Source organism: Peromyscus maniculatus, chromosome 19, assembly GCF_049852395.1.
Source record: "Peromyscus maniculatus bairdii isolate BWxNUB_F1_BW_parent chromosome 19, HU_Pman_BW_mat_3.1, whole genome shotgun sequence".
Taxonomy (NCBI): Eukaryota; Metazoa; Chordata; class Mammalia; order Rodentia; family Cricetidae; genus Peromyscus; species Peromyscus maniculatus.
In genome coordinates, this window is record NC_134870.1 from 54,918,572 (window position 1) to 54,945,234 (window position 26,663).

Consider the following 26,663-nt stretch of genomic DNA (forward strand, 5'->3'; position numbering starts at 1 on the left):
TCTCTCCAGAGTGGGCTTCAAAAATAAATTTTACATCTTCTTTTCTATTGAAGTATCTTGGTTATGATAGTGCTTGTCAGCTCCGTCATTATTCTTTTTACAACTTTGTTTTGCACGTTAATTTTTTTTCATTTTTCTTTATTAAGAAATTTTCTACTCATTCCACATATCATCCACAGATTCTCCCTTCCTCCCTCTTCCCACTCCCCAGTCCTCTTTCCCAAGCCACCCTACATCCCCACATCCCCCATATCGAGGTCTCCCATGGGGAGTCAGCAGAGCCCAGCACACTGAGCCTAGGCAGGTCCAAGCCCCTTCCCACTGCACCAAGGCTGTTGCACGTTAATTCTTAAAGAGCTCCTCCAAAGGGAGTGATGAGTGCTGCCTTAGTTAATTTAACTTCATTCTCCTCTAAATCATGAGTTAGATAGGAATAGCTTTTAAAATGAATTGTGAGATTTAATTAGTGTGATGCAGGAGAATAGTAACATGCTCCTAGAGATGCATTGTGCTCATTACAGAGCATCGGTTTGATGTCTGCGGTCGTTTGATGCCACTCTGTCTTCTTTCTAGACCGAGTTAACGGTAGTTCACAAACCTGCTTACTCAGGTTTCTCAGAGGCTTACCACTTCACTAGTTTCTTTATACTCCATCTCAGAAGATAGAATTGTGTTTTATGACATCATTTATTTCCTTGTGATCTGAAGCTCCTCAGTCTTTGTACAAGTAAATGCATACAAGTATTCCACTGATAATATCTTCTTGGGGCTAAGATACAAATTTTAATTTTTAAATTGCTTGATTAGCTTACATTCATTGTTTATAAAAATGATATCTTTCATAATGATTGTATTTTTTCTCCCCAAATGACCAAGTACCAAGTCCTTACTTGACTGTTGGTAAATACTTGACCTTGTTACTCTGTTCCTTTAACATTCTAGCATTTGCCCAAAGTATCTCATTTCTTTTGGCACTGGTGTCCATTGGTTGGGGCCTCATTTATTAAAATAGCATTTTACTGTTTTGTGGCACATACTCTAGATCATCTTGAGTTTTCCCAACTTCCTCCTAGGGTCATCATGTTTGTAAGGAGCCCAGTGGAGTGTAGGTGGTTATTTTATACTCTTAGCTCTTTGGGGGCCCACCACACAGCTCCCAAATTGTACATGGGGACTAATTCTTACTTATGAATGCCCAGCCTTAGCTTGGCTTTTTTTCTAGCCAGCTTTTCTTAACTTAAACGATCCCATCTACCTTTTGCCTCTGGGCTTTTATCTTTATTCTATATGTCTCTCTTTTCTTCTTATTTCATGTCTGGCTGTGTTGCTGGATGGCTAGCACCTACAGCCTCCTCTCCTCCTTTTCTCCCTCCCCCTCTTCTCTTTTCTCCTGCTATTTATTCTCTCTGCCTAGCAGCCCCACCCATCCCTCTCCTGCCTTGCTATTGCTGCTCAGCTGTTTATTAGACCATCAGGTGTTTTAGAGAGACAAAGTAACACAGCTTCACAGAGTTAAACAAATGCAACACAAAAGACTACAACACATCTTCGCATCATTAAACAAATGTTCCACAGTGTAAATGAATATAACACATCTTAAACTAATGCTCCACAACAGTGGATGGAGCCTTCAGTAGGGCTGTTGGAGACAGCAGTCTGGGCACTAACTATACTTGCTGCTCCTGGGTTCACAGATTACAGATCCTCTCAGTGGACAGAATTGAGAAACATCAATAACTCGCCCTCAGTCTTTGTGTCTCCTTTCCTTTCTCTATCTCTCTTTCTCCCGTTTCCTTGCTATCCTCACCCTACTTAAAATAAATCTGACTTCATGTGAATGTTTCCCTTTTCTATTCACACAAGGATTCATTCTAGCCTTCCCCCTTTGCTCATTCACATTTTTTCTGAATAGGATTAATCTGTCTCATTATCTATGGTAGATTTGCTTGTTTCTCCCAACCTCAGTAGACTTTATGTAATTTAGGATTTCTAACATATGCTTTGTAAAAACGAGCTAACACTAGGGTGCAGTATTTGCGTACAGTTCTTTTTTGGTCGGTAGCTTTGTATTATCTAGTCTTTTGGCCTATTTCTGTAGTCCTCAGTTCAGTGTCTTTTATGTTTCCATCTTTTTGTGATCTTATGTAATAAGATTTGTAAGAGTGTGCACCTCATCCTAATTTCCCTAGCATTCTAATTAATTCGTTATTTTAAGCAATTGTATTTAATAAAGTTTACTCAGTCATACTTAAATCTTTGGGATGTGACACATTAATAGATTTTAGTATCTACTACCACAGTCTTGTAGAGATCCTTCTCCACCTTCTAACACTTTGCTGGTTTAGTTCTTTGTAATCAACCCAGCTCCAACACTGTGCTAAACTCAGTATCTTCATTCATGTTTGACTGTAGTATAACATCTTCCTGTATTATATCTTGTTTGTATATGGATAAACACAAAGACATAAAGCAATCTTGCTGGGTTGCTAGAAACCATTGCTTTTATTGGTTGTTTCTCAGAGACTGTCATCCAATTTAGGCATACTTGGATGCCTAAAAGTCCGTGGCTTCATACTTGTTTTCTCATAGTGGCTTCTGGCTGTACACCCACACTGAATCCCTGAACTGTGCGGATAATCAAAAAGAGAAGGGAGAAAAGCCTCCCTACTTAAGTATTAAGTTCTTAAGAGTCTACTGTCAATCACAATTATCAACTTTAGTACCTTTTTAATTATATGTATTAAAGGTTCTATTCTTTTTACTGCACTGGAGCTAGGTGTGTACCTTAAAGGAATCAAGTTTATAGGCTGGTCATGATGGCACAGGCCTTTAATCTCAGCACTGGGAGGCAGAGCTAGGTGGGTCCCTATAAATTCAAGACTGGCTTGGCCTACATAGTGAGTTCCAGGCCAGCCAAGGCTACATAGTAAGAATCACTGTACAAAAACAAAAACAAGTTTATTCCTTTTCTAACTGTGTTAGGATTCTTGAGAGGAACAGAATAATACAATGCACGCGTGCGCGCACACACACACATATTATACATATATAAATGATATTTATTACAGTGGTGTACAGGTGGTGGTCTGGCTAGTTCAACAGTGGCTGTCTCCCTACAGAAAGGCTTAGAATCTGGTAGTTGTTCAGTCCACGAGACTGGATGTCTCAGTTGGTCTTCAGTCTAAGTTGGAAGTCTGAAGAAGTAGGTCCTAATATCAGTGAAGGAGTTCCTCAGCAGCAGGTAAGGTGAGGGCAAGCAGGGAAAAAGTAAAGTCTTCCTTCTATGTCCTTTTTTTATGGGCTGATACTTGAAGGTATGGCCCAGATTTAGTGTATATCTTCTGACCTCCAATGATCCAGGCTTAGGGTTGCTTCTTTCCACTTAAAATAATCCAGTTGAGAACAATCCCTCACAGGTGTGCCCACCTGCTTGCCTGATAGTCAATTCCAGAGGCAGTCAAGTTGACAACCAAGAGTAGCCATCTCACTGCTGCCCACCTTCTGTTAGTAACTTGTTCTCACTATCGTTTGGGCTCCAACATCTGGTGTCTTGTTAGCCTCACTCTCCACCTGTTGCCACTCATACCTTCCTGCTGTCCCATGATCTTTTAGTGTGCCGCTCTTTCTTCTTCACTGGGTGTCATTCCATGATACGTTTTACACACCCTTCACAGTGTGACCCTTCTTCACTGGGTGTCATTCCATGATACATTTTACACACCCTTCACAGTGTGACTCTTCTCCACTCAGTGTCATTTCATGATACATTTTACATACACTTCAAGACCTAACTCAGATGTTTCTACTCCATAAAATTGATTTTGATGTGTTCTCTTCCATACGCTCAAAATGTTGCTTGATTTTTTTCCCCTTCATATCTAAACTATTTTATATAACATATGCACATTTACAAATCTGCTTTGGTACTATGCCTATCAGGTTCTCTAGTAAAAAGTTCCTCTTTCTTCCTTTAGTTTTATTCCCCTTGCTTAGTAAACCAGTATCCCCCCCCAAAAAAACAATTAAATGAAAATGGATGGATTTTCTCCCCATTTGTATTGCCTGTATTTGGAAAGATAATCTACAAAAGTGATTTTTCAAACTTTTTTAAAAAAATGTTTATTTTTCAAATGAAAACTTCTATAAACTTTGTGTATACCTCTTCATACACTTACACAACTACTTAATGAGGTAACAGTGAAGATCTCTGTCTAGGAAAAAGTATGGTTTGAAAATTATTGGCTCATCACCACATCCATTCACAAATCTTTCTTTGTATCAGTACAGGAGAGATCTTTTCTCAACACAGGTGAAGGTATTCCTCACAGCCCCATTCCTGTAATTGTTCGCTCAAGTTCCAGCACACACCAGATCTGAAGCTGAGGATCTCTTTTCACTTCATGGCTTTCCTGGAGAAGGCTTGTTCAACAGTAGCCAGAGTGCATGTACACAGTCTTTATTGAAATGTGAGCACTTTGCACAATTTTTGCAGGTGCCTTACCATATGAGCAATGCTATGACCTCTGATTCACTTAGATGTAGCCATCCTTTAGATCTAGCCCAGGATTCAGCATCTTTATTGCTAGAGCTGTTATCTTTCTCTGTCTCCATCATTTCACCTCCATTGACTTTAAAGCACCTTACTGTTAACATGTGCTTAATATGTGTATGCAGTGCAGGGTACTGTTTATGCTGCTTGGTTACCTGTCTTCACAGCTAGTGTGAGGAGAGAGGCAGATAGGGAGAGAGATAGAAGAGGAAACAGATGCAGAGAGAGTGATTAGGAGGGTTTCAGCCGCAAATTCTTAAGCAGTTGCAAAATGCATAATTCTACTTGTAACTGAGGTTTCAGGTCAGCCCGATTTCAATGTTAGTGTGTGTCAGGGCAGGTTGGCCTTTGTTTCACTTCTCCTGGATTCTTTCATTTGTGTCTTCTGAAATGAAAATTGGTCTTAGTTCACTTGTAGCATGCAAAGCAAAACAATCTTAGAATAGGTGCCTATGGTGAATTTAAAGTTTTAGGTATGATTTTTTACTATATATCACTTTTCATTTCTGTGTGGAAAACAAGAAAATAAAGCTTTATCCTCTCACGTTAATACTGTGTTGAGCAAGTACACTTCTTGTGGTTTCTACCACTTGTGTCTTTTCCAGCTTGTTTTGCTGCTTTCAGAATGGTTTGTAATTACATATTTTATGAGAGTAATTTCATAAATAGCTCAAAATATTAGGTAGGAAAATGTATTTCATTAATTAGACATCAATTTTCTTGTTACCAAATAATTATTGTATTCTGATTTAATTTTAAAGAAACTACGTTAATCATATTTTTATTTCTCTAATTGCATTATGCCTTTAATACGCTTAGCTTGTTTCTGATAAATTAAAATGATCTTTATTCAGAATAAGTGATACCTATCTTCAAATTTTTTATATGAAATCTTTTTATAAGACAACATCTATAGTGTTATAATTTCTATTTTTGATGCTTAGAGAAGGAAAAGTAGATACTGTGTCTTTAATGGAAACCAAAAGGTTATCTTCTATGGCCTTTGTGTGTATGTGCTGATGTGAATGTAGGCAGCCAGACAGGCGGTGTGTGCAGAGAGACTAGGGAACGGCTGCGGATCGATACGTGTGGTGTGAAGTGAATTAATGTGAGGCAGGCCGTCTGTCTGTCATGAGATTGTGGGGAATGTGGGGCAGTGTTGGTCAGTCACTGCACAGATCCACTTCCAATAAATTCCTGCCTTCTGCCGCCTATGCAACTGGAAATCTGCACACGCTCCCTTATTGCTGGATTTTACTTCATTCAAAGTAAATGTTCATATCAAATCATTGCCTCCAGTGTACTTTAATTAGATCACTGGAAAGCCGCAGTTGTGAGAAACTGATGAAATAAAAATATCTGCTATTGTTTTGGATATATTTTCCAATCTCACTGGAAATCTATATTTTATGAGAATGAGAAATATAATTTTTATTAACATTTTGTATGTTTTTGTTATTTACTCTAACAGTTTTATCCCTTCCATCTAATCTTCAGTAAAATAATAAAGTTATAGTGAACTGGACTCACCATATATCCCGATATTGCTTAATGAGCTGCATTAAGAAAAATCTTGCTAAACCAGTGTTTTATCTTTGCTTGTCATGTTAGTCACCTGAGTTCATTTTATTTGTCTTTGCCCAGTATTGTAAATCAGTTGGAAGAATGTTTATAAAGATAATACGTAAGACATGAAATGTGCATTTTAGCTAATGTCTATATTTTATTGTTGAAATTAAAAAATGTATTTTATGTGTTTAGGTGTTTTGTCTGCTTGTAGGACTGTGCAGCATGTGTGTGCCTGGTGCTCTCAGAGGTTGTAAGAAGGCCTCAGATCCTCTGGAACTGGACTTACAGATGGTTAGGAAGCACTCTGTGTGTGCTGGGAATTTGAACCTGGGTCCTCTGGAAGTTCAGTTCATGCTCTTAACTGCTGAGCCATCTCTCCAGCTCCTATTGGTGGGATTTTGAGAATAGTTTTGGTCTATTGATTTTGAAGACAATATTTCTATATTTACATTAAAACATTTCAAGTGATTTATAAATATATTTATGTACGTATGAATGTACGTACGTATGTACGATTGGAAAAGTTTAATTATTGCAGGGTTTTGACAATAAGTGACCATGGAGTATAGAAATCTATAAGGTCTTATAAAAGTCTTCCTATTGTCTGTTTTCACTTCTCCTGCTCAGTACAACATTCCCCACCCAATGCTGTCATAGCCAAACTTCCTCTTACCAGTTTTCTGCTTCATTCCGTTTTCCCCATTTCCTCCCTGAGTCTCATGTTAGATCCTTTACATGAAACTTATAATGGTAAAATGTACATTTTGTAACACTTGCATTTGTATACTTCCTCTTTCATACATTTACTCTATCTTTTTTATTAGATCTCTTGCTATCCTTATATATTTGTAATATTTTTCTTTCCCCCAAACACCATTATTATTATTTCCTAGAAATTAGTTAATATAATTTGTGTTGAGGGATTGGGGTTATTATCATTGTGTTCTGTTCAATCAGGTTTATTGAACTTTATGCCCAATACTTTGAGTATATTTATCAAAATAATAGTTTATTTTAATATAATTTGACAAATAAGCTCACTAACATAACTTATATAAGCCAAAAACAAAACATCACCATATAATCAACAGTTTAAGCCCATGCTTATGAATAAGCAAGTTTATGTGTACAGATCTTATAAAGATTCTTTTTTTAAAATTTTTCCACACTATTTTATCTTTTTTAATAATGAATCACAAGGAAGTAATTTTTGCTTTGAAAGCTTACACATTTTTTTTTTAAATTTATTTATTATATTATGTATACAGTGTTCTGCCTGCATGCATGTATGCAGGCCAGAAGAGGGCACCAGATCTCATTACAGATGGTTGTGAGCCACCATGTGGTTGCTGGGAATTGAACTCAAGACCTCTGCAAGAGCAGTCAGTGCTCTTAACCTCTGAGCCATCTCTCCAGCCCCCGAAAGCTTACACATTTTATATTAGTAACAAAGTAATTTCTTCTTCTTTGTATTTCTTTGGAACTAAAGACACACAGGTCAGGGAGATGGTTTAGTGGATGAAGTGCTTGTTGCACAACCTCAGGCACCCAAGGGCTGGAGACAGAGCTAGCAGTTAAGAGTCCATGCTGTTCTTGCAGAGGACCAGGATTTAGTTCCCAGCACCCCACAGGCAGCTCGAAAATACATGGAATTCTAATTTCAGGGATCCAGTGATTTCTTCTGACCTGCATGTGCTCCAGAAACATGTGTGGCACACACACATCCATACAGGCACTTACATCACACAAGATTTAAATAAATACAAAGCATAAGAACCTAAGACCACATCTCTAGTAGCCATGTAAAAGCAAGGTGCAACAATGCAAATCTGCAACCCCAGTATTGGTAGAGACAGAGACATGGGCATCTCAGGCTTGCTGGCCCATCCCAACCAATCAGTGAGTTCCAAGCTATCAGAATAATCATTGTTCAATAGATAAGATGGTGGGGGGTGGTGAACAGAGATAAAGGAAGAAACCCCATTATAAACTCAAACCTCCACATGTATAGGCATTGACAATCACACCTGCATACCTTTATACACTTGTACATACTGCACACACACACACACACACACACACACACACACACACACACACACACAAAGAAAATAATATTTTGTTACAATCTACACTTCTGTTTTATGACTGAGATATAGTTTTTTTATTGTATAATTTTTAAATAGTTAAGTTTACATATAATTTACATATAGTAAAATGTATCATTTTGGCTCATAGTTTTGAACAATGTGTTTGGCCATGTACATGCTCCCACAAGCAGGATATAGATTAGCTTTGTTTTTAAAGATTGATTTATCAAACCCTTTGTTAAATCCTTAGCCCCTACCAGCCACCGATACTGTGATGTCTGTCTGCGTTAAGAGAGTGCATAGCATGCACCTAAATACTATGGAGATCAGAAGCAGCCACATTATGGTTTGGGGTTTATAACAGTGCTATGATGCCTTCCTTTGCAGGTAGAGAATAAAATGCTTAGCATTATTTTAAAATGTTATTGATCTTTATATGGCTTGAAATTTTAAAGTTATTTCCTGAAAACAGACTGCTAACATTGGCTTTGATGGAGGAATCGAGAATGTTATGATTTGGTTGTCTATGTTCAGCACCCCCAGCCTTCACTATCATCCAGAACCTTTAAAGAGTTTTAGGCAATTGGTTGTCTTCACTGTACAGTGTTATGGGAATTATGACATTGAGCTTATTGGAAAAAAATTGTCTCTTTGTTTTTTGTTTATTGGTACCTAAATAGCACTGAAGATCAAATTGCCTGTTCAGGGAATATCAGGAACATAGCTTAAATATTTTTTTTTAAAACATGCATTCTTGGGTTGATGATGTCATTTAATTGATAGGGTGTTCATCTGGCTTAGCAGTCCTAGCACTTAGGAGGTACTGGCAGGAGGATCAGAAGTTCAAGGTCATCCTCAGCTACATAGCAAATTCCTGGCCAGCATAGGCTATGTAAGACACTCCCCCCAAACAAAAACAAAACAAAGATAGAGAAAGTCATGTATTCCTGATAGAAGAAAATTCTCATGGGAATTTTTATTTCCTACTGTATAAATGCTCTCTTGTTCCTTTTTTCTTTATCTACTTTTGGGGCTCGGGGAGTACCCACAGTTTACACACAGCGGCATGAGGGCCTTGGTTGATGCAGAATATTAGAAAGTCAGACATGTATGGGTAGATTTACTGAGATATAATTTATTTACTAAAGTTTCCCCAAACAGACACAATTCAGAGAGCTTTTAGCTTATTCACACAGTTGTGCAGCACAGCCATTTTTGGAAAATGTTCACCTGAAAGTGAGCCCCAATACTCAGCTGCATCTTCCCTGGTTCCCCACACCCTCATCTGTAGGCCAGTGTGCTGCTCTGCTTTCTGTCTCACTAGATTTCACTGTCTTGGCTGTTTGGGGTCCTAAGATGAGGTGATTTATTTAAGTTTCTAGTGTCTATGTTGCAGCATCCATCAGCTCCCTCTTCTTGTACCTTCATAGCATCCCACTGTATGACTATAATTTTATATTAGTATGACCATTTGCACTGTCATCACTTTCTGGCTTTTGTAGATATTGCTGCTGTGACTATTGATGGGTTAGTTTTCATGTGGACATATGGTTTCAGTCCCTAACAATAATTGCTGGATCATATATAAACTTTGATATTTAGGAGGAATTGGAACACTGCTCACCAGTGAGATTTGGAAGTTTCTTATACACTCTAAATACTGGTATCTTGTTGGATATGTGATTTAAAAAATGTTTTCTCTGCTCTGTGTTTTGCCTTTTTTGCAGAGCAAAAGTTATTTAATTCTGATGAGGACCACCTAATCAATATTTCTTTCTGTGAATTATGCTTATAATGTCAAGCCTAAACTTTATAGTGCTATGATTTTTTAATGTAAGAAATTCTAATTATTTTACATTTTATATTTAAGTTTATAATTCATTTGGAGTTAATTTGGTGTAAGATGTGTGCTCTAGTTGGGATGTACTTTCCTCTTGATTATGATTATCTCCAGTATGGTAATATTGAGAGGTGGTGGAGCATTTCAAAGGTGGAGCCCAGAGAGAGGTTGGTCAGTTATTGGTGATGTCTTTTGAGACTGATTGATATAGTTGTTATGGGGCTCAATGCTTGCTTCGTCTTCTTCTAGCATCATGTAATCTTTTTTTCCACACTCTTGCTATGATGATTCTGTATACCACTAACCGTGAGGTTCTCACCAAGGCCAAGTACATGCCAGCACCAGGTCCTTGATACTCCAAAAGAGAAATACACAGTAGAATTTTATTCAATTTTCAATAGAATGAAGTATGAAATTCTCAAGTAAATGGATGGATCTAGAAATTAAGTGATAATAAATTTGACTAGACTCAGAAAGACAAATACTACATATTCTCTGTCATGTGGGATGTCTAGCTTCTAATTTACAGGCTCTCTCTCTCTCTCTCTCTCTCTCTCTCTCTCTCTCTCTCTCTCTCTCTCTCTCTCTCTCTCCTTCTCCCTCTCCCTCCCTCCCTTCCTCCCTCCCCCCCCCTCTCTTGTAGGAATGCATGTGAGTATAGGTTGAGAAAACCTTGTGATGAAATGACTTGTGGGTTTCAGATCAGAAAACCTGCATTTCACCCCTGGCTTTGGAACTTAGCAATAGTGTTATGTTGAGCAGCTTGTCTCTCTGGTTAAATAGAATGAATATAAATGCCTTACTTATAAGCTTCAACATTCACTTTCATTGAATCTCTTAATTTCATATGGAAAGAAACTACTAATGATCATTACTATTTAGATTGTTCTTTGATATTGTTATTCCAGTTTCTCTGATAATTTTTAGAATTACCAAATGTTAGCAAAGAATGAGAATGAGATTTCAAAGGTTATATTTTAATTCAGTTATATGAAAACTGATCTTTAATTTTTTTAAATCATTTGAACAATGTGTCTTTTTAGAAATGTGTTTATACTTTTTTTTCTATCCTCTTCTCATTGTGATTATTTCCCAAGTAGATTGTGTTGATTAAATAATTAATTCTTTTCTAATAAATCCTTCCTTCATCTTGAAATTCATCTTTTGAACCCAACAATAAATATACTTCAGTACAGTGGTAACATCATCATTTTCTGTTCAATGGGGACCATTTTTGGCTTCATTATTCCCCTTTTCTCTCCCTTAATTCTTGATCTCCTTTGTGCCTCCCCTCCCTCCCTCCCTCTAAAGCAGCTCTGAACAAATGATGCTTCTATGATGCTTCTGTTTTTAATATTCAATCTTTAGGTCTTGTAATCATCTACTGATAGGTCCAGATTGACATCATTTAAGCGAGAAATTGATGGGAGTCTGCTTAAGGAGTATTAGGGAATTTATTAGGGTATAAATTGAAGAAATACACTCACGAATACAGAACTGAGTAGACAGCTGAAGTCCTCCTATGATCTTTTTGGGAATGAATCTACCTGGCAATTCAGTCACACCAGGAAGCAGGAAGAAGGGAGAAGGGGCCTTGTGAATCCTCTCCCTTTCCTTTTAAGAGGTCACTATAATGGCAAGAAGCATGGCCTCCTTTGGGCCTTATAGCCCAAGGTCACGGGCAGAGCAAATCCCACCACACTTCACTGATGGTGGTGAATGAGTTAAGGGTTTTTTTTTTTTTTTTTTTTTTTTTTTTTTCCCCTCTCTCGGTGCCTTTTGTAAGCCTTGGGAATTGTGTAGGACAGTATACCTCAGAAGAAAAGAAATCCTTCAGTGTTTATAGCATTTAGTTTATAAAACATTTGATGGCTCCTGTATAAGCAAATATTAAAGTACTTCTTTAAAAGACTTGATTAGACATTTCCACTTCTATAGTAGCCACAATGGACTGGTGATAATAATTTAAAAACACTATAAGTCTATTATTCATTGCCAACTTAGAAATAATATGGTAGATGCAAATTAACACCAGACTATTTTATCAGAGGGTTGAAAAGATGGCTGTGCAAGAAAAAGACATTTGTGTGAACTAGTAGAGGTATGATAATTCTGTTCCTTATCCCTAATTCTTTCTTCGAGGGAAATGCTTTTCTTTGGCGACAATACCTTTCCAGGGCCCAACTCCTTCTTCCTCGCCCTCCTGTCAGCCCCGTGATCTAAACACACTGACACAGTAGAGAAGGAGGCCTTTGAACCACTTCTTCCCTTGACTTTTTCCACCTGATTGCTGTACAAGTCTCTAAATCAGACAACATAAGTATAGCAAAAGTGTGTTGGTAAAATGAATTAAATAAAAATATACTTTACATCAGCATTTGGGGTCTGTTCCTCAGATGTTAATTAAAACTAAATACAGGATATACCCATGCATGTCCATCCATATAAATCAATAAAACAAAGAGGAGTGCCTTATTCATTTATTTGTATGTTATACTTTGTTAAATTATCTTTTGAATAAATAAACAATCCATTTCGTTCATTTTGTAAAGTGAGATCTTGTCGCTCTTGCCTGTTTTAGCTGGTGTCACCGCAGAGGCCATGCAGACTATGGCAGCAGCTCCAGATGCCTCAGGGCCTGAAGCCAAAGTCCAGGAAGAAGAGCATGACCTCGTGGATGATGACATCACAACTGGTAAGCAGGGGCACAGCCATGGGATTTGTTGGAGCTTTGCTTGGTATTTCCAGCTGTTTGCTAAGTCATGTATTGGGGTTGTGTCTTTTGCTAGAAGGCTGGAAACTTGAAATGGAACTGTTGGCTTGGCCCAGGATGACACATGTCGCTGTAACAGTGAGCCTGTGAGCTGTGACTTGCCTTTGTGGGAAATCTTGTAATTGTGAAACTAGAGTCATTATTAAAGCCTTGGAACATGGAGAGGCAAATACATGCCCATTAGGCCGTGAAAGGCTCTGTAATCACAAGACTGAATTCAAGAATAATTAAGTTGTAGTGGCAGTGTGTATCATATAGGCTGCGAAAATGTACACGTACTCTTTACACTGCAGTTGAGGAAGTGAATGGTGCTTTTTCAAGTTATTTGCTTGGCGTGGACATCAAATACTCTTACTTGTGTTACCTGTCATGGAACCAGACATATGGCAAATTGTATAAAGTTCATATATGGCATATTTAGCCTGTCACTGTTCATTTTGATTAATTTGAATTGCTGAATTGCTGAATCTCTACATTCATAGTGCTCAATTTCTTTGAATGTACCGAGGATAAAAACAGACTGGATAGTTTTATTGAGATTAAGGTTTTGTTGTTGTTGTTTGGGTACAGGTGGTTAAAAGTAGTTAAAAATGTGACCAAAATCTCTAATTACTATTACATGTGAATATTAAACAACAACTTTAAAAGTAGTATTATCAGAAAATAAGAGTGCAATTTTTATTTTAACATTTTATTGATTTTTTTTGTGTGTGTGGATTTCACGTCAAGCATCCTGATCCCACTCATCTCCCTGTCCCCTCGCTTCTGCCCTCTACCCTTGTGACCTCTCCACCCGAAACAAAATGTAAAAGTATAGACAAAAGACAAAGCAAAGTCTCAGCATGAAAGCTGCAGTGTGGCCCCGTGAGTCACACAGTGTACCCTTTAGTCCTTACATCTTTAAGAGTAAAATTTTTCACTAAAAATTAAAAATAGAATTTGCTTTCTTTCATAGCGATATGTAGCAAGTCTGTTACTATCAATCACCACCTGAATGCCTTGGACTTCTTCCCACTGGGAAGAAGGTGGGAGAGCTCAGTGATTGCCTTAGGTAATTGCAAAGTTGATGTCTAAGAATTTTACCCTTAGGCAATGGCTTTGAGTACATTTTGCCTTAGGAGGAGAGATGATGATGGGGTTTCATTGTTACAATAATTTTTATAGTAATTTTTACTTTTTGAAATTATAATTGCAATATTTCCCTTTTTGTCTTCCTTCCATGGCCCCACTTTCTCTCTTTCAAATTCATGGCCTCTTTTTCTCTGTTGTTACATATATGCATGCATACATATACACGTATATATTCCTAAATATACAACTACAGCCTTCTCAGTCTGTAGAATGTTACCTGTATGTATGTATGTGTGTGTGTATATATATGTATGTGTATGTGTATATATATGTATGTGTGTGTGTGTGTATATATATATATATATATATATATATATATATATATATATATAATCTTGTGTATCATATACACTTGGAATTGGATTACCGATTGTTTTTAACATGTAAGTCTTCTAGTGAAAAATGTCATATAACTTATATACAAGCTTAGGAACCTCCCAGTTTTCAGAAGTCATTTAGCATTGAACAATTAATACAATTAATTTGTTTCAATAGCTACTAAAGGAAGTTTTTGCAGATGTTTGTTAACTAATAAGATACTTTTTAGCTTCTGTTTTTATTGCTTTTTTTTTTTAAACAGCTGCTATGGATGGGTTTTATCTTAATTCCCTAGACAGCTGAAGACCTTCTGTATAAAAAGTAGTTGTTTAATTTCTTGCAAAGGAGGGCCTACCTTTGCAGTAGTAGATCAGTGATCATTCTGGAATAAAGATCATTGTGTGCACTCAAGTAAACTTTAAGAAACTAATTGAAAATTTAGATTATGCAATTATAAACACATGAGATTGTATTATAGCTCATGACTGTGTTCTTACAAGTTTAATGCAGTTTTAATGTAAGTCTCATTTGGAGAATTAATTCATGCTGCCTACCATGTATTTTAATCTGTTTAATTTGGCTAAACGTGTGTGACGAATGGCTTCTGTCAGTTGATTTATTCGCTTCATGCCATGGGTACTTCTGCAAGATTGTTCAATATCCAAAGACTTTAAATAACCAAAAAAGCCTTCGTTAACATGTTGTCAGGGCAGCAAGCATGCTGCCGTCTCTTGATTGTTCAGGTTGCCTGTAGACTGCGACTTGATTAAGCTGTGATATAGATTTTTGTGACAGTTTAGAAGAAAACCATATTTCTTTTTATTGACTAGAATCCTATATAAATTGCATTATGGAAAATATGGTAGCTGCATCGAGAAAAACCCATTTTGAGCATGCTCTTATTTTGGGATGAGCAGTATTGTCAAGTATCAGCACTACAGAATGAAAGGCTGCCAGCTTTGCCAGTACCTTTGGAAAGGATTCAGTTAATTTTTTGGTTATTTTAAAGTAATTGCTAATAATACTTCTTCATAAAATAACTAGAAATTATATCATGACAAAATTTGATGTATTTAGATAATGTGAGTGGCTATTTAATTTTATTTTTGCTATTATCTGATACTTATTCTTAGAAATAGCTTGACCATATACCAGTTGAAATACAAGTATAATTTCCTATTTTTGATAAAAGAAGGACGATTGTTTCTGAAATCATAATTTTGGCTGAGAATGGTGAGGTGTGAATGCTGTCTTAAGATGTTTATGCTTAACCCAGCTCCTTTTGTTAGTGTTTTCCTCACAGGAGTAATACAGCATAGAGAAAGCCTTGTAAGTGTGGGCTGTGATCAATGGAACTAATTAAGTGTGTTTGAAATGAAGAGTACTTAATTGGAAGAGAACAGCTGGAAAAACTGGGAGGAAAAAAAATTGAGTCTTGATTGAGACGATGTAAACCTTCGCCATGTCATTTAAACAATATGCTGCTGCTATTTCTATGTTTCTTTTTGAAGCTAATACTCATTGATGAGGGCTGCAAAGTAATGCCTGTGTGCATGTGACCACACTCAGATTTAATTACCATTCTGTCTTAAGGGTCATCACATTCTTTAACTATATGGTTTAAATTATATATCACATTTATTTTGGTGGATCAACATTTTGATGTATAAAATATTAAAATGTCCTTTATATGAATTTTATATCATATAGTATACATAGGAAATGTGCTTTCTCAAAGAAATTACCTCAGGGTTACCAATATTCTATATACTTAAGATCTAAGATCTTTTTTATCCAATAATATAACATTATTAAGATTATGTCCAGATTATTTACAATTTCTGGATTAAAAGAATATTGTCCTATATATATGCTTTTATCCATATACTTTTCCTTACAATTATAAGCTATGTAGATATACTATGTAATATATATGATTAAATATACTATGTAATCAGTATTGTAAATAATGTGTTTTGTTGCCTTATGATTTTATTTTATTAATTTATTATTCATATGAGCTTTGTCATGTTAATTCAGAGGGCCTTGTATTCCTGCTGTCCTCCATCCCCTCTGTCTCTTACTCTTTTTCCACCTCTTCTTCCATGGAGTTCCTTGAGCTCTGAGGGGAGGGATTTGATGGAGAAGTCCCTCTTAGGGCTGAGTGTTCCAAGGTCTCTCACTCTTTGCATAATGTCTACTTGTGGGTCTCTGTGTTTGTTCAAGTCTGCTGCAGGAGGAAGCTTCTCTGCTGATGGCTGAGCAAGACACTGATCTATGAGTACAGAAGAATATCTTTAGGAGTCATTTTATCACTAGTTTTTCTTTTTTTAGACCATTATTATTATCATTTTATATGACATCATTGTACTAGTAGAGAAAGCTCATTAAAAACTGAGCTCCATATAAAAAATTTTAGATGAAGCAGGATTGATTCTTGAGTAGGCAATCTGTGTGGCATAGTTTTTCTTCATGGTAAAAGATAGCATTATAATTGAGGATGAAGTTATGGATCTTCTAAATGTTACTTTTTACACAGCTTTTTAAAATTTCAAACTAAAAATGTTTTAGAAGGGCTTTATTAATAACCTACATTTATCTCTTTAAGGAAATGACTATTTGTCTTTAATGTCTTGTTTCTTACTTAATATAGCAAGGACACAGTTGACCATACAATAACGAAAAAGTGTCAAAAGTCACCAACATGGTCAATTTAGTGTCGCCCACACCAGGCTGTGCCCACCTCTCCAGCTCAATTGCATTTTGTAGTTATATGTTATTAACTGATGTGTGATTTCCTTAAGTTTGTATATCTGGGACGAAATTCTTTTTTTTTTTTTTTTGGTAAATTAATGTAGATTTTTATAAATTCACATTCATTTCTTTTTGAATTATATAATCAAAGTATTTTTTCTAGGTATGACATTTAATATTTTTATTTTACTCCTTTTTTACTAATCAGTCATTTATGACAAACTTATATAATTAATGTGTCACACAGAATTGTGTGTTGACTTGGGTAGAATAATCTTTTTATGGTTTCATAGTAATGATTAAAGGTAATATTTCTATATGTGCTTTATTTTGAATATTCTATGGCAGTCTCATTAATTTAATATATATTTTTCGCTCATACTAGTTCTTTAAAGTATGTCATTGATAAAATAGGCAACAGTATATCACCTCATGGAATGTACATTTTAGTATGTGGAAACAGATAATAAGAAATATTAATTAAATATACATTGTGTAAGATGAGACATGTTACAGGAAAAAGAAAAGGTAGAGAAGAGTGGGATACATTGATGGTACTAAAAGTCTTTATTTATCAAGAATTGCATGTGACTCCTATAAAATCACTTTGAAATAGATACTTGCATTGTCCTGGGTATGTAAATGAGGGAAGAAACTTGCAGAGAGGGCATTTGCAGGGTCTTGTTCTTGACTGCTAATAGCCCTAGAGCATAACATGAGCCCCACATGATTTAGAATTATCAATCTATACTGTCTCACACTCTCAGTGGATGATTTTGGAAGGTTTTCCTCTTTTTTTAAAAAGTAAAATGATACCACAGACTATTGCTATTCTTAAGTTATCAGATGAGCAGTGTTGTATCCTATCTTACTGCTTAAAATTAAGGTAGACCAACAAGGGTTGGTGACAGCTCAATGGTAAGAGTTCTTGCCCAGCATGTTCAAAACTGTAGGTTTATTCCCCAGCACCATAAGAAAATCAAAGTGAGGCCAAAATACTCTCTCCTTGAGTGGGGGTGGGGCACTGCACATTTCTTCTTTAAAATTCCCTCTGTTACTTAGGACTACTGACTGTTATGAGATTGCAAATAGAAATATTTTTTTGTTGTTGTTGCTGCTGCTGCAGCCTTTTTTTTTTTTTTTTTTTTAAATCACATACACGTTAAACAGAAAGCTCATTATTTGGCCTGGTTTTCTGAAGTCATCACTATAAAACCGACACCTTAACAAATATTCATGTATTAAAGTCTCAACATGTCTTTTAAGATAAAGCTCACACGACTGTCTGGTCTGAGACTAAATATTGATTTGCTCATTTTACTACTTACTAAGGGTCCTACTCATAACATATTCTTACGTTTTCTTTCTGACTGAAAGATGGGAAATTTGCCATGTTAAAGTCCAGATAAGCTTCATTAGAAAAAAAATGGAACATTATGTATTCAGAGATCAAAATTGCTTTCCTAACACAAAAGGAGACTTTAATTAGTGAGAGTTATACCTGTGTCTTTTGTCTTTCTCAGTTTTATAATTGACAGTGTAAAAAGAAGTGCAAGGAGTACTAAACGTATGTGACCTCTTGTAAAAAGTGTCCTTGTATTTCTTCAATCAATCTTGCATCGTGATTTTTTCTTTTACTTTTGTGATTATAATATAATTCTTCATTTCCCTCCCCTTTCCTCCCTCTAAACCTTCCCATATGCCCCCCATGTTCTCTCTTTCAAATTTATGGCCTCTTTTTTTTTTATTAATTGTTATTAGAGGTATATATGGATTTATCTATCCATATATATCCCTAAATATTACCTGCTCAGTTCATAAAAGATTACTTGTATATATGTTTTCAGGGCTGATCATTTGGTGTTAGATAACCAACTAGTGTGCCCTTCCCTGGAGAAGAGTATTTTTCCCACTCTGAGCATTTCTTAGTTGCCTGTAGTATTTCGTGTAGTGTTGAGACCTCATGCTCAGCCCCTGCCCCACCTCCTGTCCACTTATCATGTCTGTTGGTAGTGGCCTTATTCAGCTCATGTTGGTGAGAATTTGTGGGTGTAGCTTGTTGGTAAGAAGTTGTGTCTGTAGCTTGTTGGTGAGAAGTTGTGGGTGTAGCTTCTGACATTACTAGGAAACACAATCTCACAACAAATTCCCCATTTCTATTAATCTTAACTATTTTTCCACCCCCTCTTCCATAATGTTTCCTAAACTTTAGGTTGAGGAGTGTTTTGTAAATGTATCCATTGAGACTGGGTTCCCCAATTCTGCATTTTGATTGGTTGTGGTTTTCTGTAATGTCTCCTTCTCTGGCAAACACAAGTTTCCTTGATGAGGCATGAGGATTAAATCATTGTAAACTGCTGTTACCCATTCTCTTGACTGTAAAATGTTACTACTACAAAACATATGATGTTCAGGCTGTTATACAGATTAATAAAGCTGTTAGTTATTCACCATGTAGTGTTCTGAGAACAGATACTAAGAAAAGTAGGGATTATATAGTTTTCTGAGTAGAATATCTGATTCTAAATTATTTACCTTTCTATGCTTTACTTTTAATCTGTGGAAGAAAATATAAGTTAAAATATTTATTTTTTAATGTTTGATGTTCAGCTTTAGTTGCATAGTCGTGGGTAAACACAGTATTTTTTAACATGATATCTGACAGTTTCTGACAAAAACACACATGTATGCTGTTATATGAAGCTGACATTACTTTTCTCATATATCCCTTTTTTGAAATTTATTTAATTTTTTAGTTTCAACTACCAGTTGCATGGTAATGATGTTCAACTGTGCATCTGCAACCTCCATGCCTAGTCTAAGCCCTAGGTCCATATGCCTGCATGTCCCATAGATACCTAAATCCGTATCTGGTACCTAAAGCCTCATCCAAAAGTAGCTGCTTATTATTTCTTCCTAAAGTTTATCTCCATTTCTACTTATACTCAGTTGAATGCCATCAGTAATGGTATAGTTAGTCATCCCTAACAATGCCCAACTGTAGTTGGTACTAACTTTTATAAAATGCTTCTTCTAAATATCTCACTCCTTAGAAGCATCCTAGGCCTAGACCCTGTTTGTTTTATTTTGTTTTGTTTTTTAATTATTAATTTTTTTGTTCTATTCTACAGTCACCTTCCTGACTACCTCTTGCCATTGTCCAATATAAGTTAACCAGTACTCTGAGAATTTCAGTAGCCTGTGCATCACTTTTCACTTTTGTTAATTGCTAATAACTGACTGCCCACTGAGTATAGCAGATTCCAAAGACTTTCTTTGGGTATTTAGAGCCCTTGAGGGATTCCCTTTATCTCCAGAGCCATCAGCTACTACAATACTTTATTTCCCCCAGAGTAACCATAGTTCATTCTTTGCATGAGTCCCTGTGCCTGGCTGGTATACCCTCAACTCTCCCACATAAGGATGATGATCCACGATTCCTTTCAGATTTTTCTTAAGTCATGGCCATCTTCATGCAGTCCTTCTGAATCTCTGTTCCATAGTCTTTCTCCCTGTGTTTTCTAGACCCTTGCGAAATAATATCGTGCGCTTTTTATGTTAAAGCATTCCCCTTGCCTTTGAGACTCATTTACAGGCATGCGATTTTAACCTGTTTGTGTTACATGGCATGACTACAATGCCTAGATATGTGACTCTCCTTAATAAATTGTTTAATAACTAAATAATTGAATTAGTGAATCTGTAAGCTTCCTTTATTTTATAAATTCTTAGATACTTACTGTGTTCTTCCTTTACTTACATGGTGTATGTCTCTTTTCACTACCTCCCTTCTTAATTGCTATTTGATGACTCAAAAAGTGTTTGTGAAAAAAATAGTGAGGGATTATGGGCTATTTCCTGACAATCTCTCTTGCTATTGTAAAGAAACAGACTAGAGACAGATATAAGAATATAGACAGCTCTATTGAATTAGTCACAGTTGATTTTCATTAATAGTGTGCTTCTCTTGGAAAACATATTTTCAAAATTAGGAATAGCATGTGATATGCAGGATTTAATTGAAAAAAAGAAAGACAGGAAAAGATATCTGAAACCCATGTGCATTGTAACTTAAATCCTGACGTGGTGGAAGGTGGAGCAGCTACTGTGGGTTCTCAAGCAGAACCTGATTTCCAAGTGCCCTCTTGCCAAGTGGTCTGCAGAGACCTTTAAGTTTACAAACAGTGGGAATGACAGTTCTACTTTCGTGACAGGCTGTGAGTCCTTGTTTGCTTGCTATCTCTTCCCCTCTGCTCTGTGCATTCTCATCCTTTGCCATGGTAACTCCCACATGACCGTTGGACGTAGTCCAGGAAAGATGAACTCTTTTGTGGCTTTCTTGGAGCCAAAAGTTAGTAGGGTGGCCACTGTCAAAGCTGGGGATTGGGGGACCACTGCAGGAGAAGCAAGGTGGTTTGTGTAGAGGGAAGAGGTGGGCTGCTCCAGGAGGTGGGCTGCTCTAGGAGATGAGCTACTTCAGGAGGTGGGCTGCTCCAGGAGGTAGGCTGCTCCAGGAGGTGGGCTGCTCCAGGAAGAATGCAGTTCTCACAGGGAGCCCGATAAATACATGACACTCGAGGAGAATGCCAAGGTACATCTGTGTGTGACTACAGCCACTTAGGAACACTAAGAAAACTTGCTTACTATTGTCTGCTGAAGACCTTAACTCAACACATGCAGATATTTGGGTTTATTTGTCTGAAAGACTGGCCCGAGAATGCTTGCTTGAGAAAAAGTATAAGAGACAAAGGCAAGCCAGGATAAAAGATGGGTATTAAATGCCATTTAAATGTTTGATTTCTCAGTGAACAATCTTAGGCTTTTATAAATGAATAATCCAATATTGATGTGTTTTACCCAAGAATGTGTTTGTACATTTAAGTGAATTAAATATCATAAGGCATCAGAGGTGCTGTAACAGGAATTACTTTAATCAACGATTGCCTTGGCACCAGATCTTTCTTAATGGTATTTTCTAAACAGAGCACTGTTATTTTTTAAGTGTACATATATAGAATATTTGTATGCAATACTTCTAAAAGGTATATTGGGCCAGTATATATAGTAATTAACATAACCTTAGCAAACTCACATATGCTGATACACTTAAAAATGGGGACTTAATAACACCGTTACACACTAGCACTTATTTAATACCTAATATGCATCAGACTATGGTCTAGGCTTTTCAGAACCTTATAACAACTCATGTGATCCATCTTCTTATCCCTTCATTTTACAGTAGAAGAAAATGAGTAGTTTCTCGTAGATAGAAATAGTGAAATTAGGAACTGAGTGTAGGGTGCTTGCGTCTATATTGTAGACTTTTGATTGGAAGGAATTTGCCTGAAACTAGTTCATTTAAAAAAAATACAAGAGAAAAAAGAAATGCATATTTATTCTGGCATATGTTTCCTTTTTGTGTGATACAGAAACTTTTTCATTTTAATGTAATCTAGTTTACTATTTTATATAGCATGGGAAATATTTTAAATTTTAAGAAAAGACATCTTGTTGAATAAACGTAGATATTCCATAGAGGGAATTCTTTTGTGTAACTATGAAACTATACCAATAAGCACACAAATTCATAAACAAGATTAACTTGTTCATTTAATCATATACACTCCTTTTGTTGAGATTGGGAAACTACAGGCATTTTTAATTTAATAAGAATGTTGGAGCAACATTTAAAGGAAAAATAATCTTTCCCTGTGAGTGAATAACCTTCAAGATGAACTTAAGTTTGGCCCTTTGTGAGCTGTGTGATAATGCCTCTAAGATAAGAATGAATTGCACTGCGGCGAGGCACACTATTATATGTCTGTATGTTAGGTGAAGTACCCTTATAATTGATATCAAACCCATATGACCAAAAGTCATAATTCACAAAAGGAATGACAACAATGTCTCATAACTCACGGGCTTCATGTCACACCCATGAGTAATACTTCTGCAGTGCAAGGCATGTTCGAGAGGGAAAAGGTTCTCAAATGTTGTTAGGTTTTGAAGAGTCTTCCCTGATACCTTGTAGTCATTTTAAATACAAAAGGAAGGCATTATATTTACCACCACTGTTGAGCCATGATTTTTTTTTTTAATGAAAATCAGTTGTCAGGCTTTTTACCCTTAATTTGAATTTTTAATTACAAATGAAAGGTAACCATTATTTTAATTGAAGATAATCATAAACCCAAGCATGTTTTCTCCTTATGGACTGTTGTGGGAAGGATAGTACAAACTCTGAGATAGGATGAAAGTCAATTGAATTTTCTTAGTGATAGTCCTAAATAAAAATGAGTGAATTGCATGAAGTATGCCTAATTTAAAAGGACTCAGAGAATTTGAACCTGGTCCAGGGAATCCCTGTGTCCTCTACATCTTTGTTTTTTAGTATGGTTATTGTCACTTAAAAGAAATTTCAAGAATATCTATTTAGTTCCACATAAACTTAACCTTCTATTTATGCATTCTTTAGTCCATCTCATAAAGCACTCTTGTAGTTAAAAAGGTGATAGTTAATTTTAAACACAGGCCACTACTTTATATATACCTACCCATACATCAAACATGAGTATACAAGGTAGTTTAGACTACTAGATCCAGTTAAGGATGGGATAGGATAAGAAGTTCCCTTTGTTTGTGGTAGAGATGGGAAGACCTGGGAAAGCTTTTGAGCTAAAACAGTTTACTGACTTAGAAACATTGTTCAGGACTATAGACGAGTGACTTGGATAACGTTGCCAGATTGGCAATAAGGAATGAGGCTTTGTTCTTAGGTCAGCATGGTTGTTTGGAAGTAGCTGATTTTACTTTGTCTACTATTTATTATTTTAAAACAGAGTTTATTGTTAATATTGAAAGATTAAAGGTTCTTGATAAGCCTGATACTTTTTATTCAACAATTAATTTTAATTACCCAACAGTCTCAAACTTCCAGAGGAAGAAAGGAGAACTCCCACTAGGTCTTGCTGTTCTTCAATGATAGTTATATGACCACTTTCCAGATTTGTTCCTCTTCCATTTGTGACTTCGACTGCTTATCAATGATATGATATTCTTTAGCATACAGCACAGGATCAACCAGCTACCACTCAATGATCTGTGAAGTATTAGAATTATTTTATCTGGCTACTATAATTCTGGTATTAAATCACTTTCCGAAGGAAGCTAACCTATAGCAATTGCCTAACTGCAAGTTTTTACATGAATTGTGGTTAATTCCTGTCTTCTTGAATTAGAAAAAGGACTTGATAGTTAGCAAGTTTGGTTTGTACCTTACTGGCTCTTATTCATGATTAGCATTAGAAATCTTTTTTTTCTGTGTAGTATATGAGTTATTCCTCCCATCGTTATATGTTCTGTGAATATGATCACCAAGCCAATGCTGTTATCTTTGGTGACTAGTTAATGAAAACATGACCCCCATAGGTAGGAAGCTTCTCTATTTAGTCATCAGCTCCAAAATCTCTGTTATGGTTTTCAATTCCACATAAAGCCATTTGATTGTAATGTCAGTCATTTCAAAGATATATTTTATTCATAACACTATTCCCAGAAAATGCTGCAGATACCTTACTGAAATCAGACTGTCTTATATTTATGAACAGTGTAGGTAGAAAATAGTGGACTTTACATTTATGCTCTTATGCCTAAGCTACATGCATATGGAGAGGTTTAAAAATTATTATTAAAATATTTTGAGTTCTGATAGGGATTATTTTTTTTTTAGATTAGCAACCAGCATCAGATGATATCTTCAGGGTTTGTTGTGTCTAAATTGTCCTATGGCTATCAGGAAATTATCCATAATTCAACTGTATGTGAACTAATACTGATGACTGTATCTGCTTTGGTTATCATGGTGAATACTTATTGTTGTCTATTTATGAGAAAATAGACATACTTGTTTTAATTTAAACCTTGAGTTTCTCTGTTTTTGAAGGTTACTCAAAGGCCAAGTGAAACAGGTCATGCTAGAGCCCTGCACAATGTTAGTTTTAAATTTCAGTTTAAGAAAATTTGGTGTGAGATTGGAAACTAAGAAAATGATTTACTGTGGTATTATTATTTCAATTCTATTAGATTTTCAGGTATTTGCATTTGACTTTTTTTTTATACTAATTCATTAAGACAGTGAAGGGCCATGCACATTTATAAATGTGCTTTGTATTTTTTGAGACTTTTTTTTTAGTGAGATGCTTTAAAAGATTTATGAGCTTAATTTAAAAAAAAATTAAGGAGTAGGAAATGCGAAGGCTACTTGGAAAGCATTTATATTCATAAGCAAAGTGGCCCCAGCCGACTTAGAATGTTCTATTTAGCAACTAACACCAACTTAACAGATTTTTTTTTTCCTCCACATTCTTTGTGAACTAGAGTTGATTATTTTTGAAGAAGTGGCAGGTGCAGAAATAGCATTTCTTCTCATCTGTGGGCAGGATTCACCTAAATTTAAGTGAAGAGTGAAGATAGACCACAAATGGAACCATCTGCCACTCCCAACCAACTAGCCTTGCCCACTGTTGGAAAGTGCTGGCCCCAGGAATCAGCCACTGGACAGAACTCCTGCTGGGTCGCATTTCAGAGGGTTAGGGCAAACCCTGTCACTACACATTTGGAGATGTGAGTCTCTCACCAGCCAGTCATATGGAGATCAAAGAACCTTTTAATTTGCGTTTAATTACCCCTTGAAAAACCGTCCACCATATCCAGCAGGAGCTATTGTATAAAAACAACCACATATGTATGTGGTCTTTTGAAATCTGAAGCCCCTTCAAATGCTAAAATAAAAATATTCTTTCTGTAACTCTTGTCATGTTTTCCCCATAAAATCATGAGTGAAGAGGATAATATGAACAGCAATCTGAGCAGAAAGGCTCATTGTAGCTTAAGCAATTGATGCTTTGTAACAATTTCCATTTTTTGAAAGGAGCCTTTCAACTAACACTTCTGGAGGATTGGTTTAGCACGTTTGTCAGTGTGAATTCTTTTATTGGCATATAATTTCCAATTAAAATGATAGCATGTTTATTGGAACTATTTTTACTGGAATTTTAACAGTGCTGTAATTCTTACTATTGTGTTCGGTCTTGAAAATTATTACAGTTTAACCACAGCAGTCACCAAACTCTTGGAAATTTTTATATCTAAAGGTAAAATTGTGCTCTGCTGACCAATTGACATCTGTCATAAAACAAACAACTTGTCCTGGAGTTCATATCATTTGAGTGACATGTTTGAATGACAGATGTTAGTACAGTTAAGAAGCAAATTAATTTGAGGGTGTGAACTAAACAGAAGATCACATTTAATTATTTGCTTTTGAAATACAAATGGAACGATTACCACTAGTGCAGTTGCCCCTGTCCTTGGTGGGGAGTGTGAATCCACAGAGCTAGTCGCTGTTTGGATCAAGGTTTCTGTGGATATGACCTGTGAAGAGATCTAAAAATCAGTCATTATGACCCAGTTGTGAGCCATTTGATCAGTCAGAAAAGATGTCTATTGATTAGCAATAACTGACATTTCAAAATAGCTGGGTAGAAAATGTTATTGGATTTATTAATGTTTCTCATCAGCTGTAATCACCAACAGATTTAAGTAAAAATGTCACAAGCTGAATCTGTTTAACAGTTG

At 36.0% G+C, this 26,663-nt stretch overlaps 1 protein-coding gene across 4 annotated transcripts in view; it reads left to right on the forward strand.

Moving 5' to 3' along the window:
- The window catches only part of Wdr7 (WD repeat domain 7), a 304,595-nt gene that overhangs the window by 117,369 nt on the left and 160,563 nt on the right, over positions 1–26,663 (forward strand). For all 4 annotated transcript variants that reach the window (XM_006985180.4, XM_042264248.2, XM_076555361.1 and 1 more), the window contains one exon: positions 12,630–12,743. In XM_006985180.4, the coding sequence (XP_006985242.1) occupies positions 12,630–12,743 (114 nt within the window). The remainder of the gene's footprint in view (positions 1–12,629; positions 12,744–26,663) is intronic.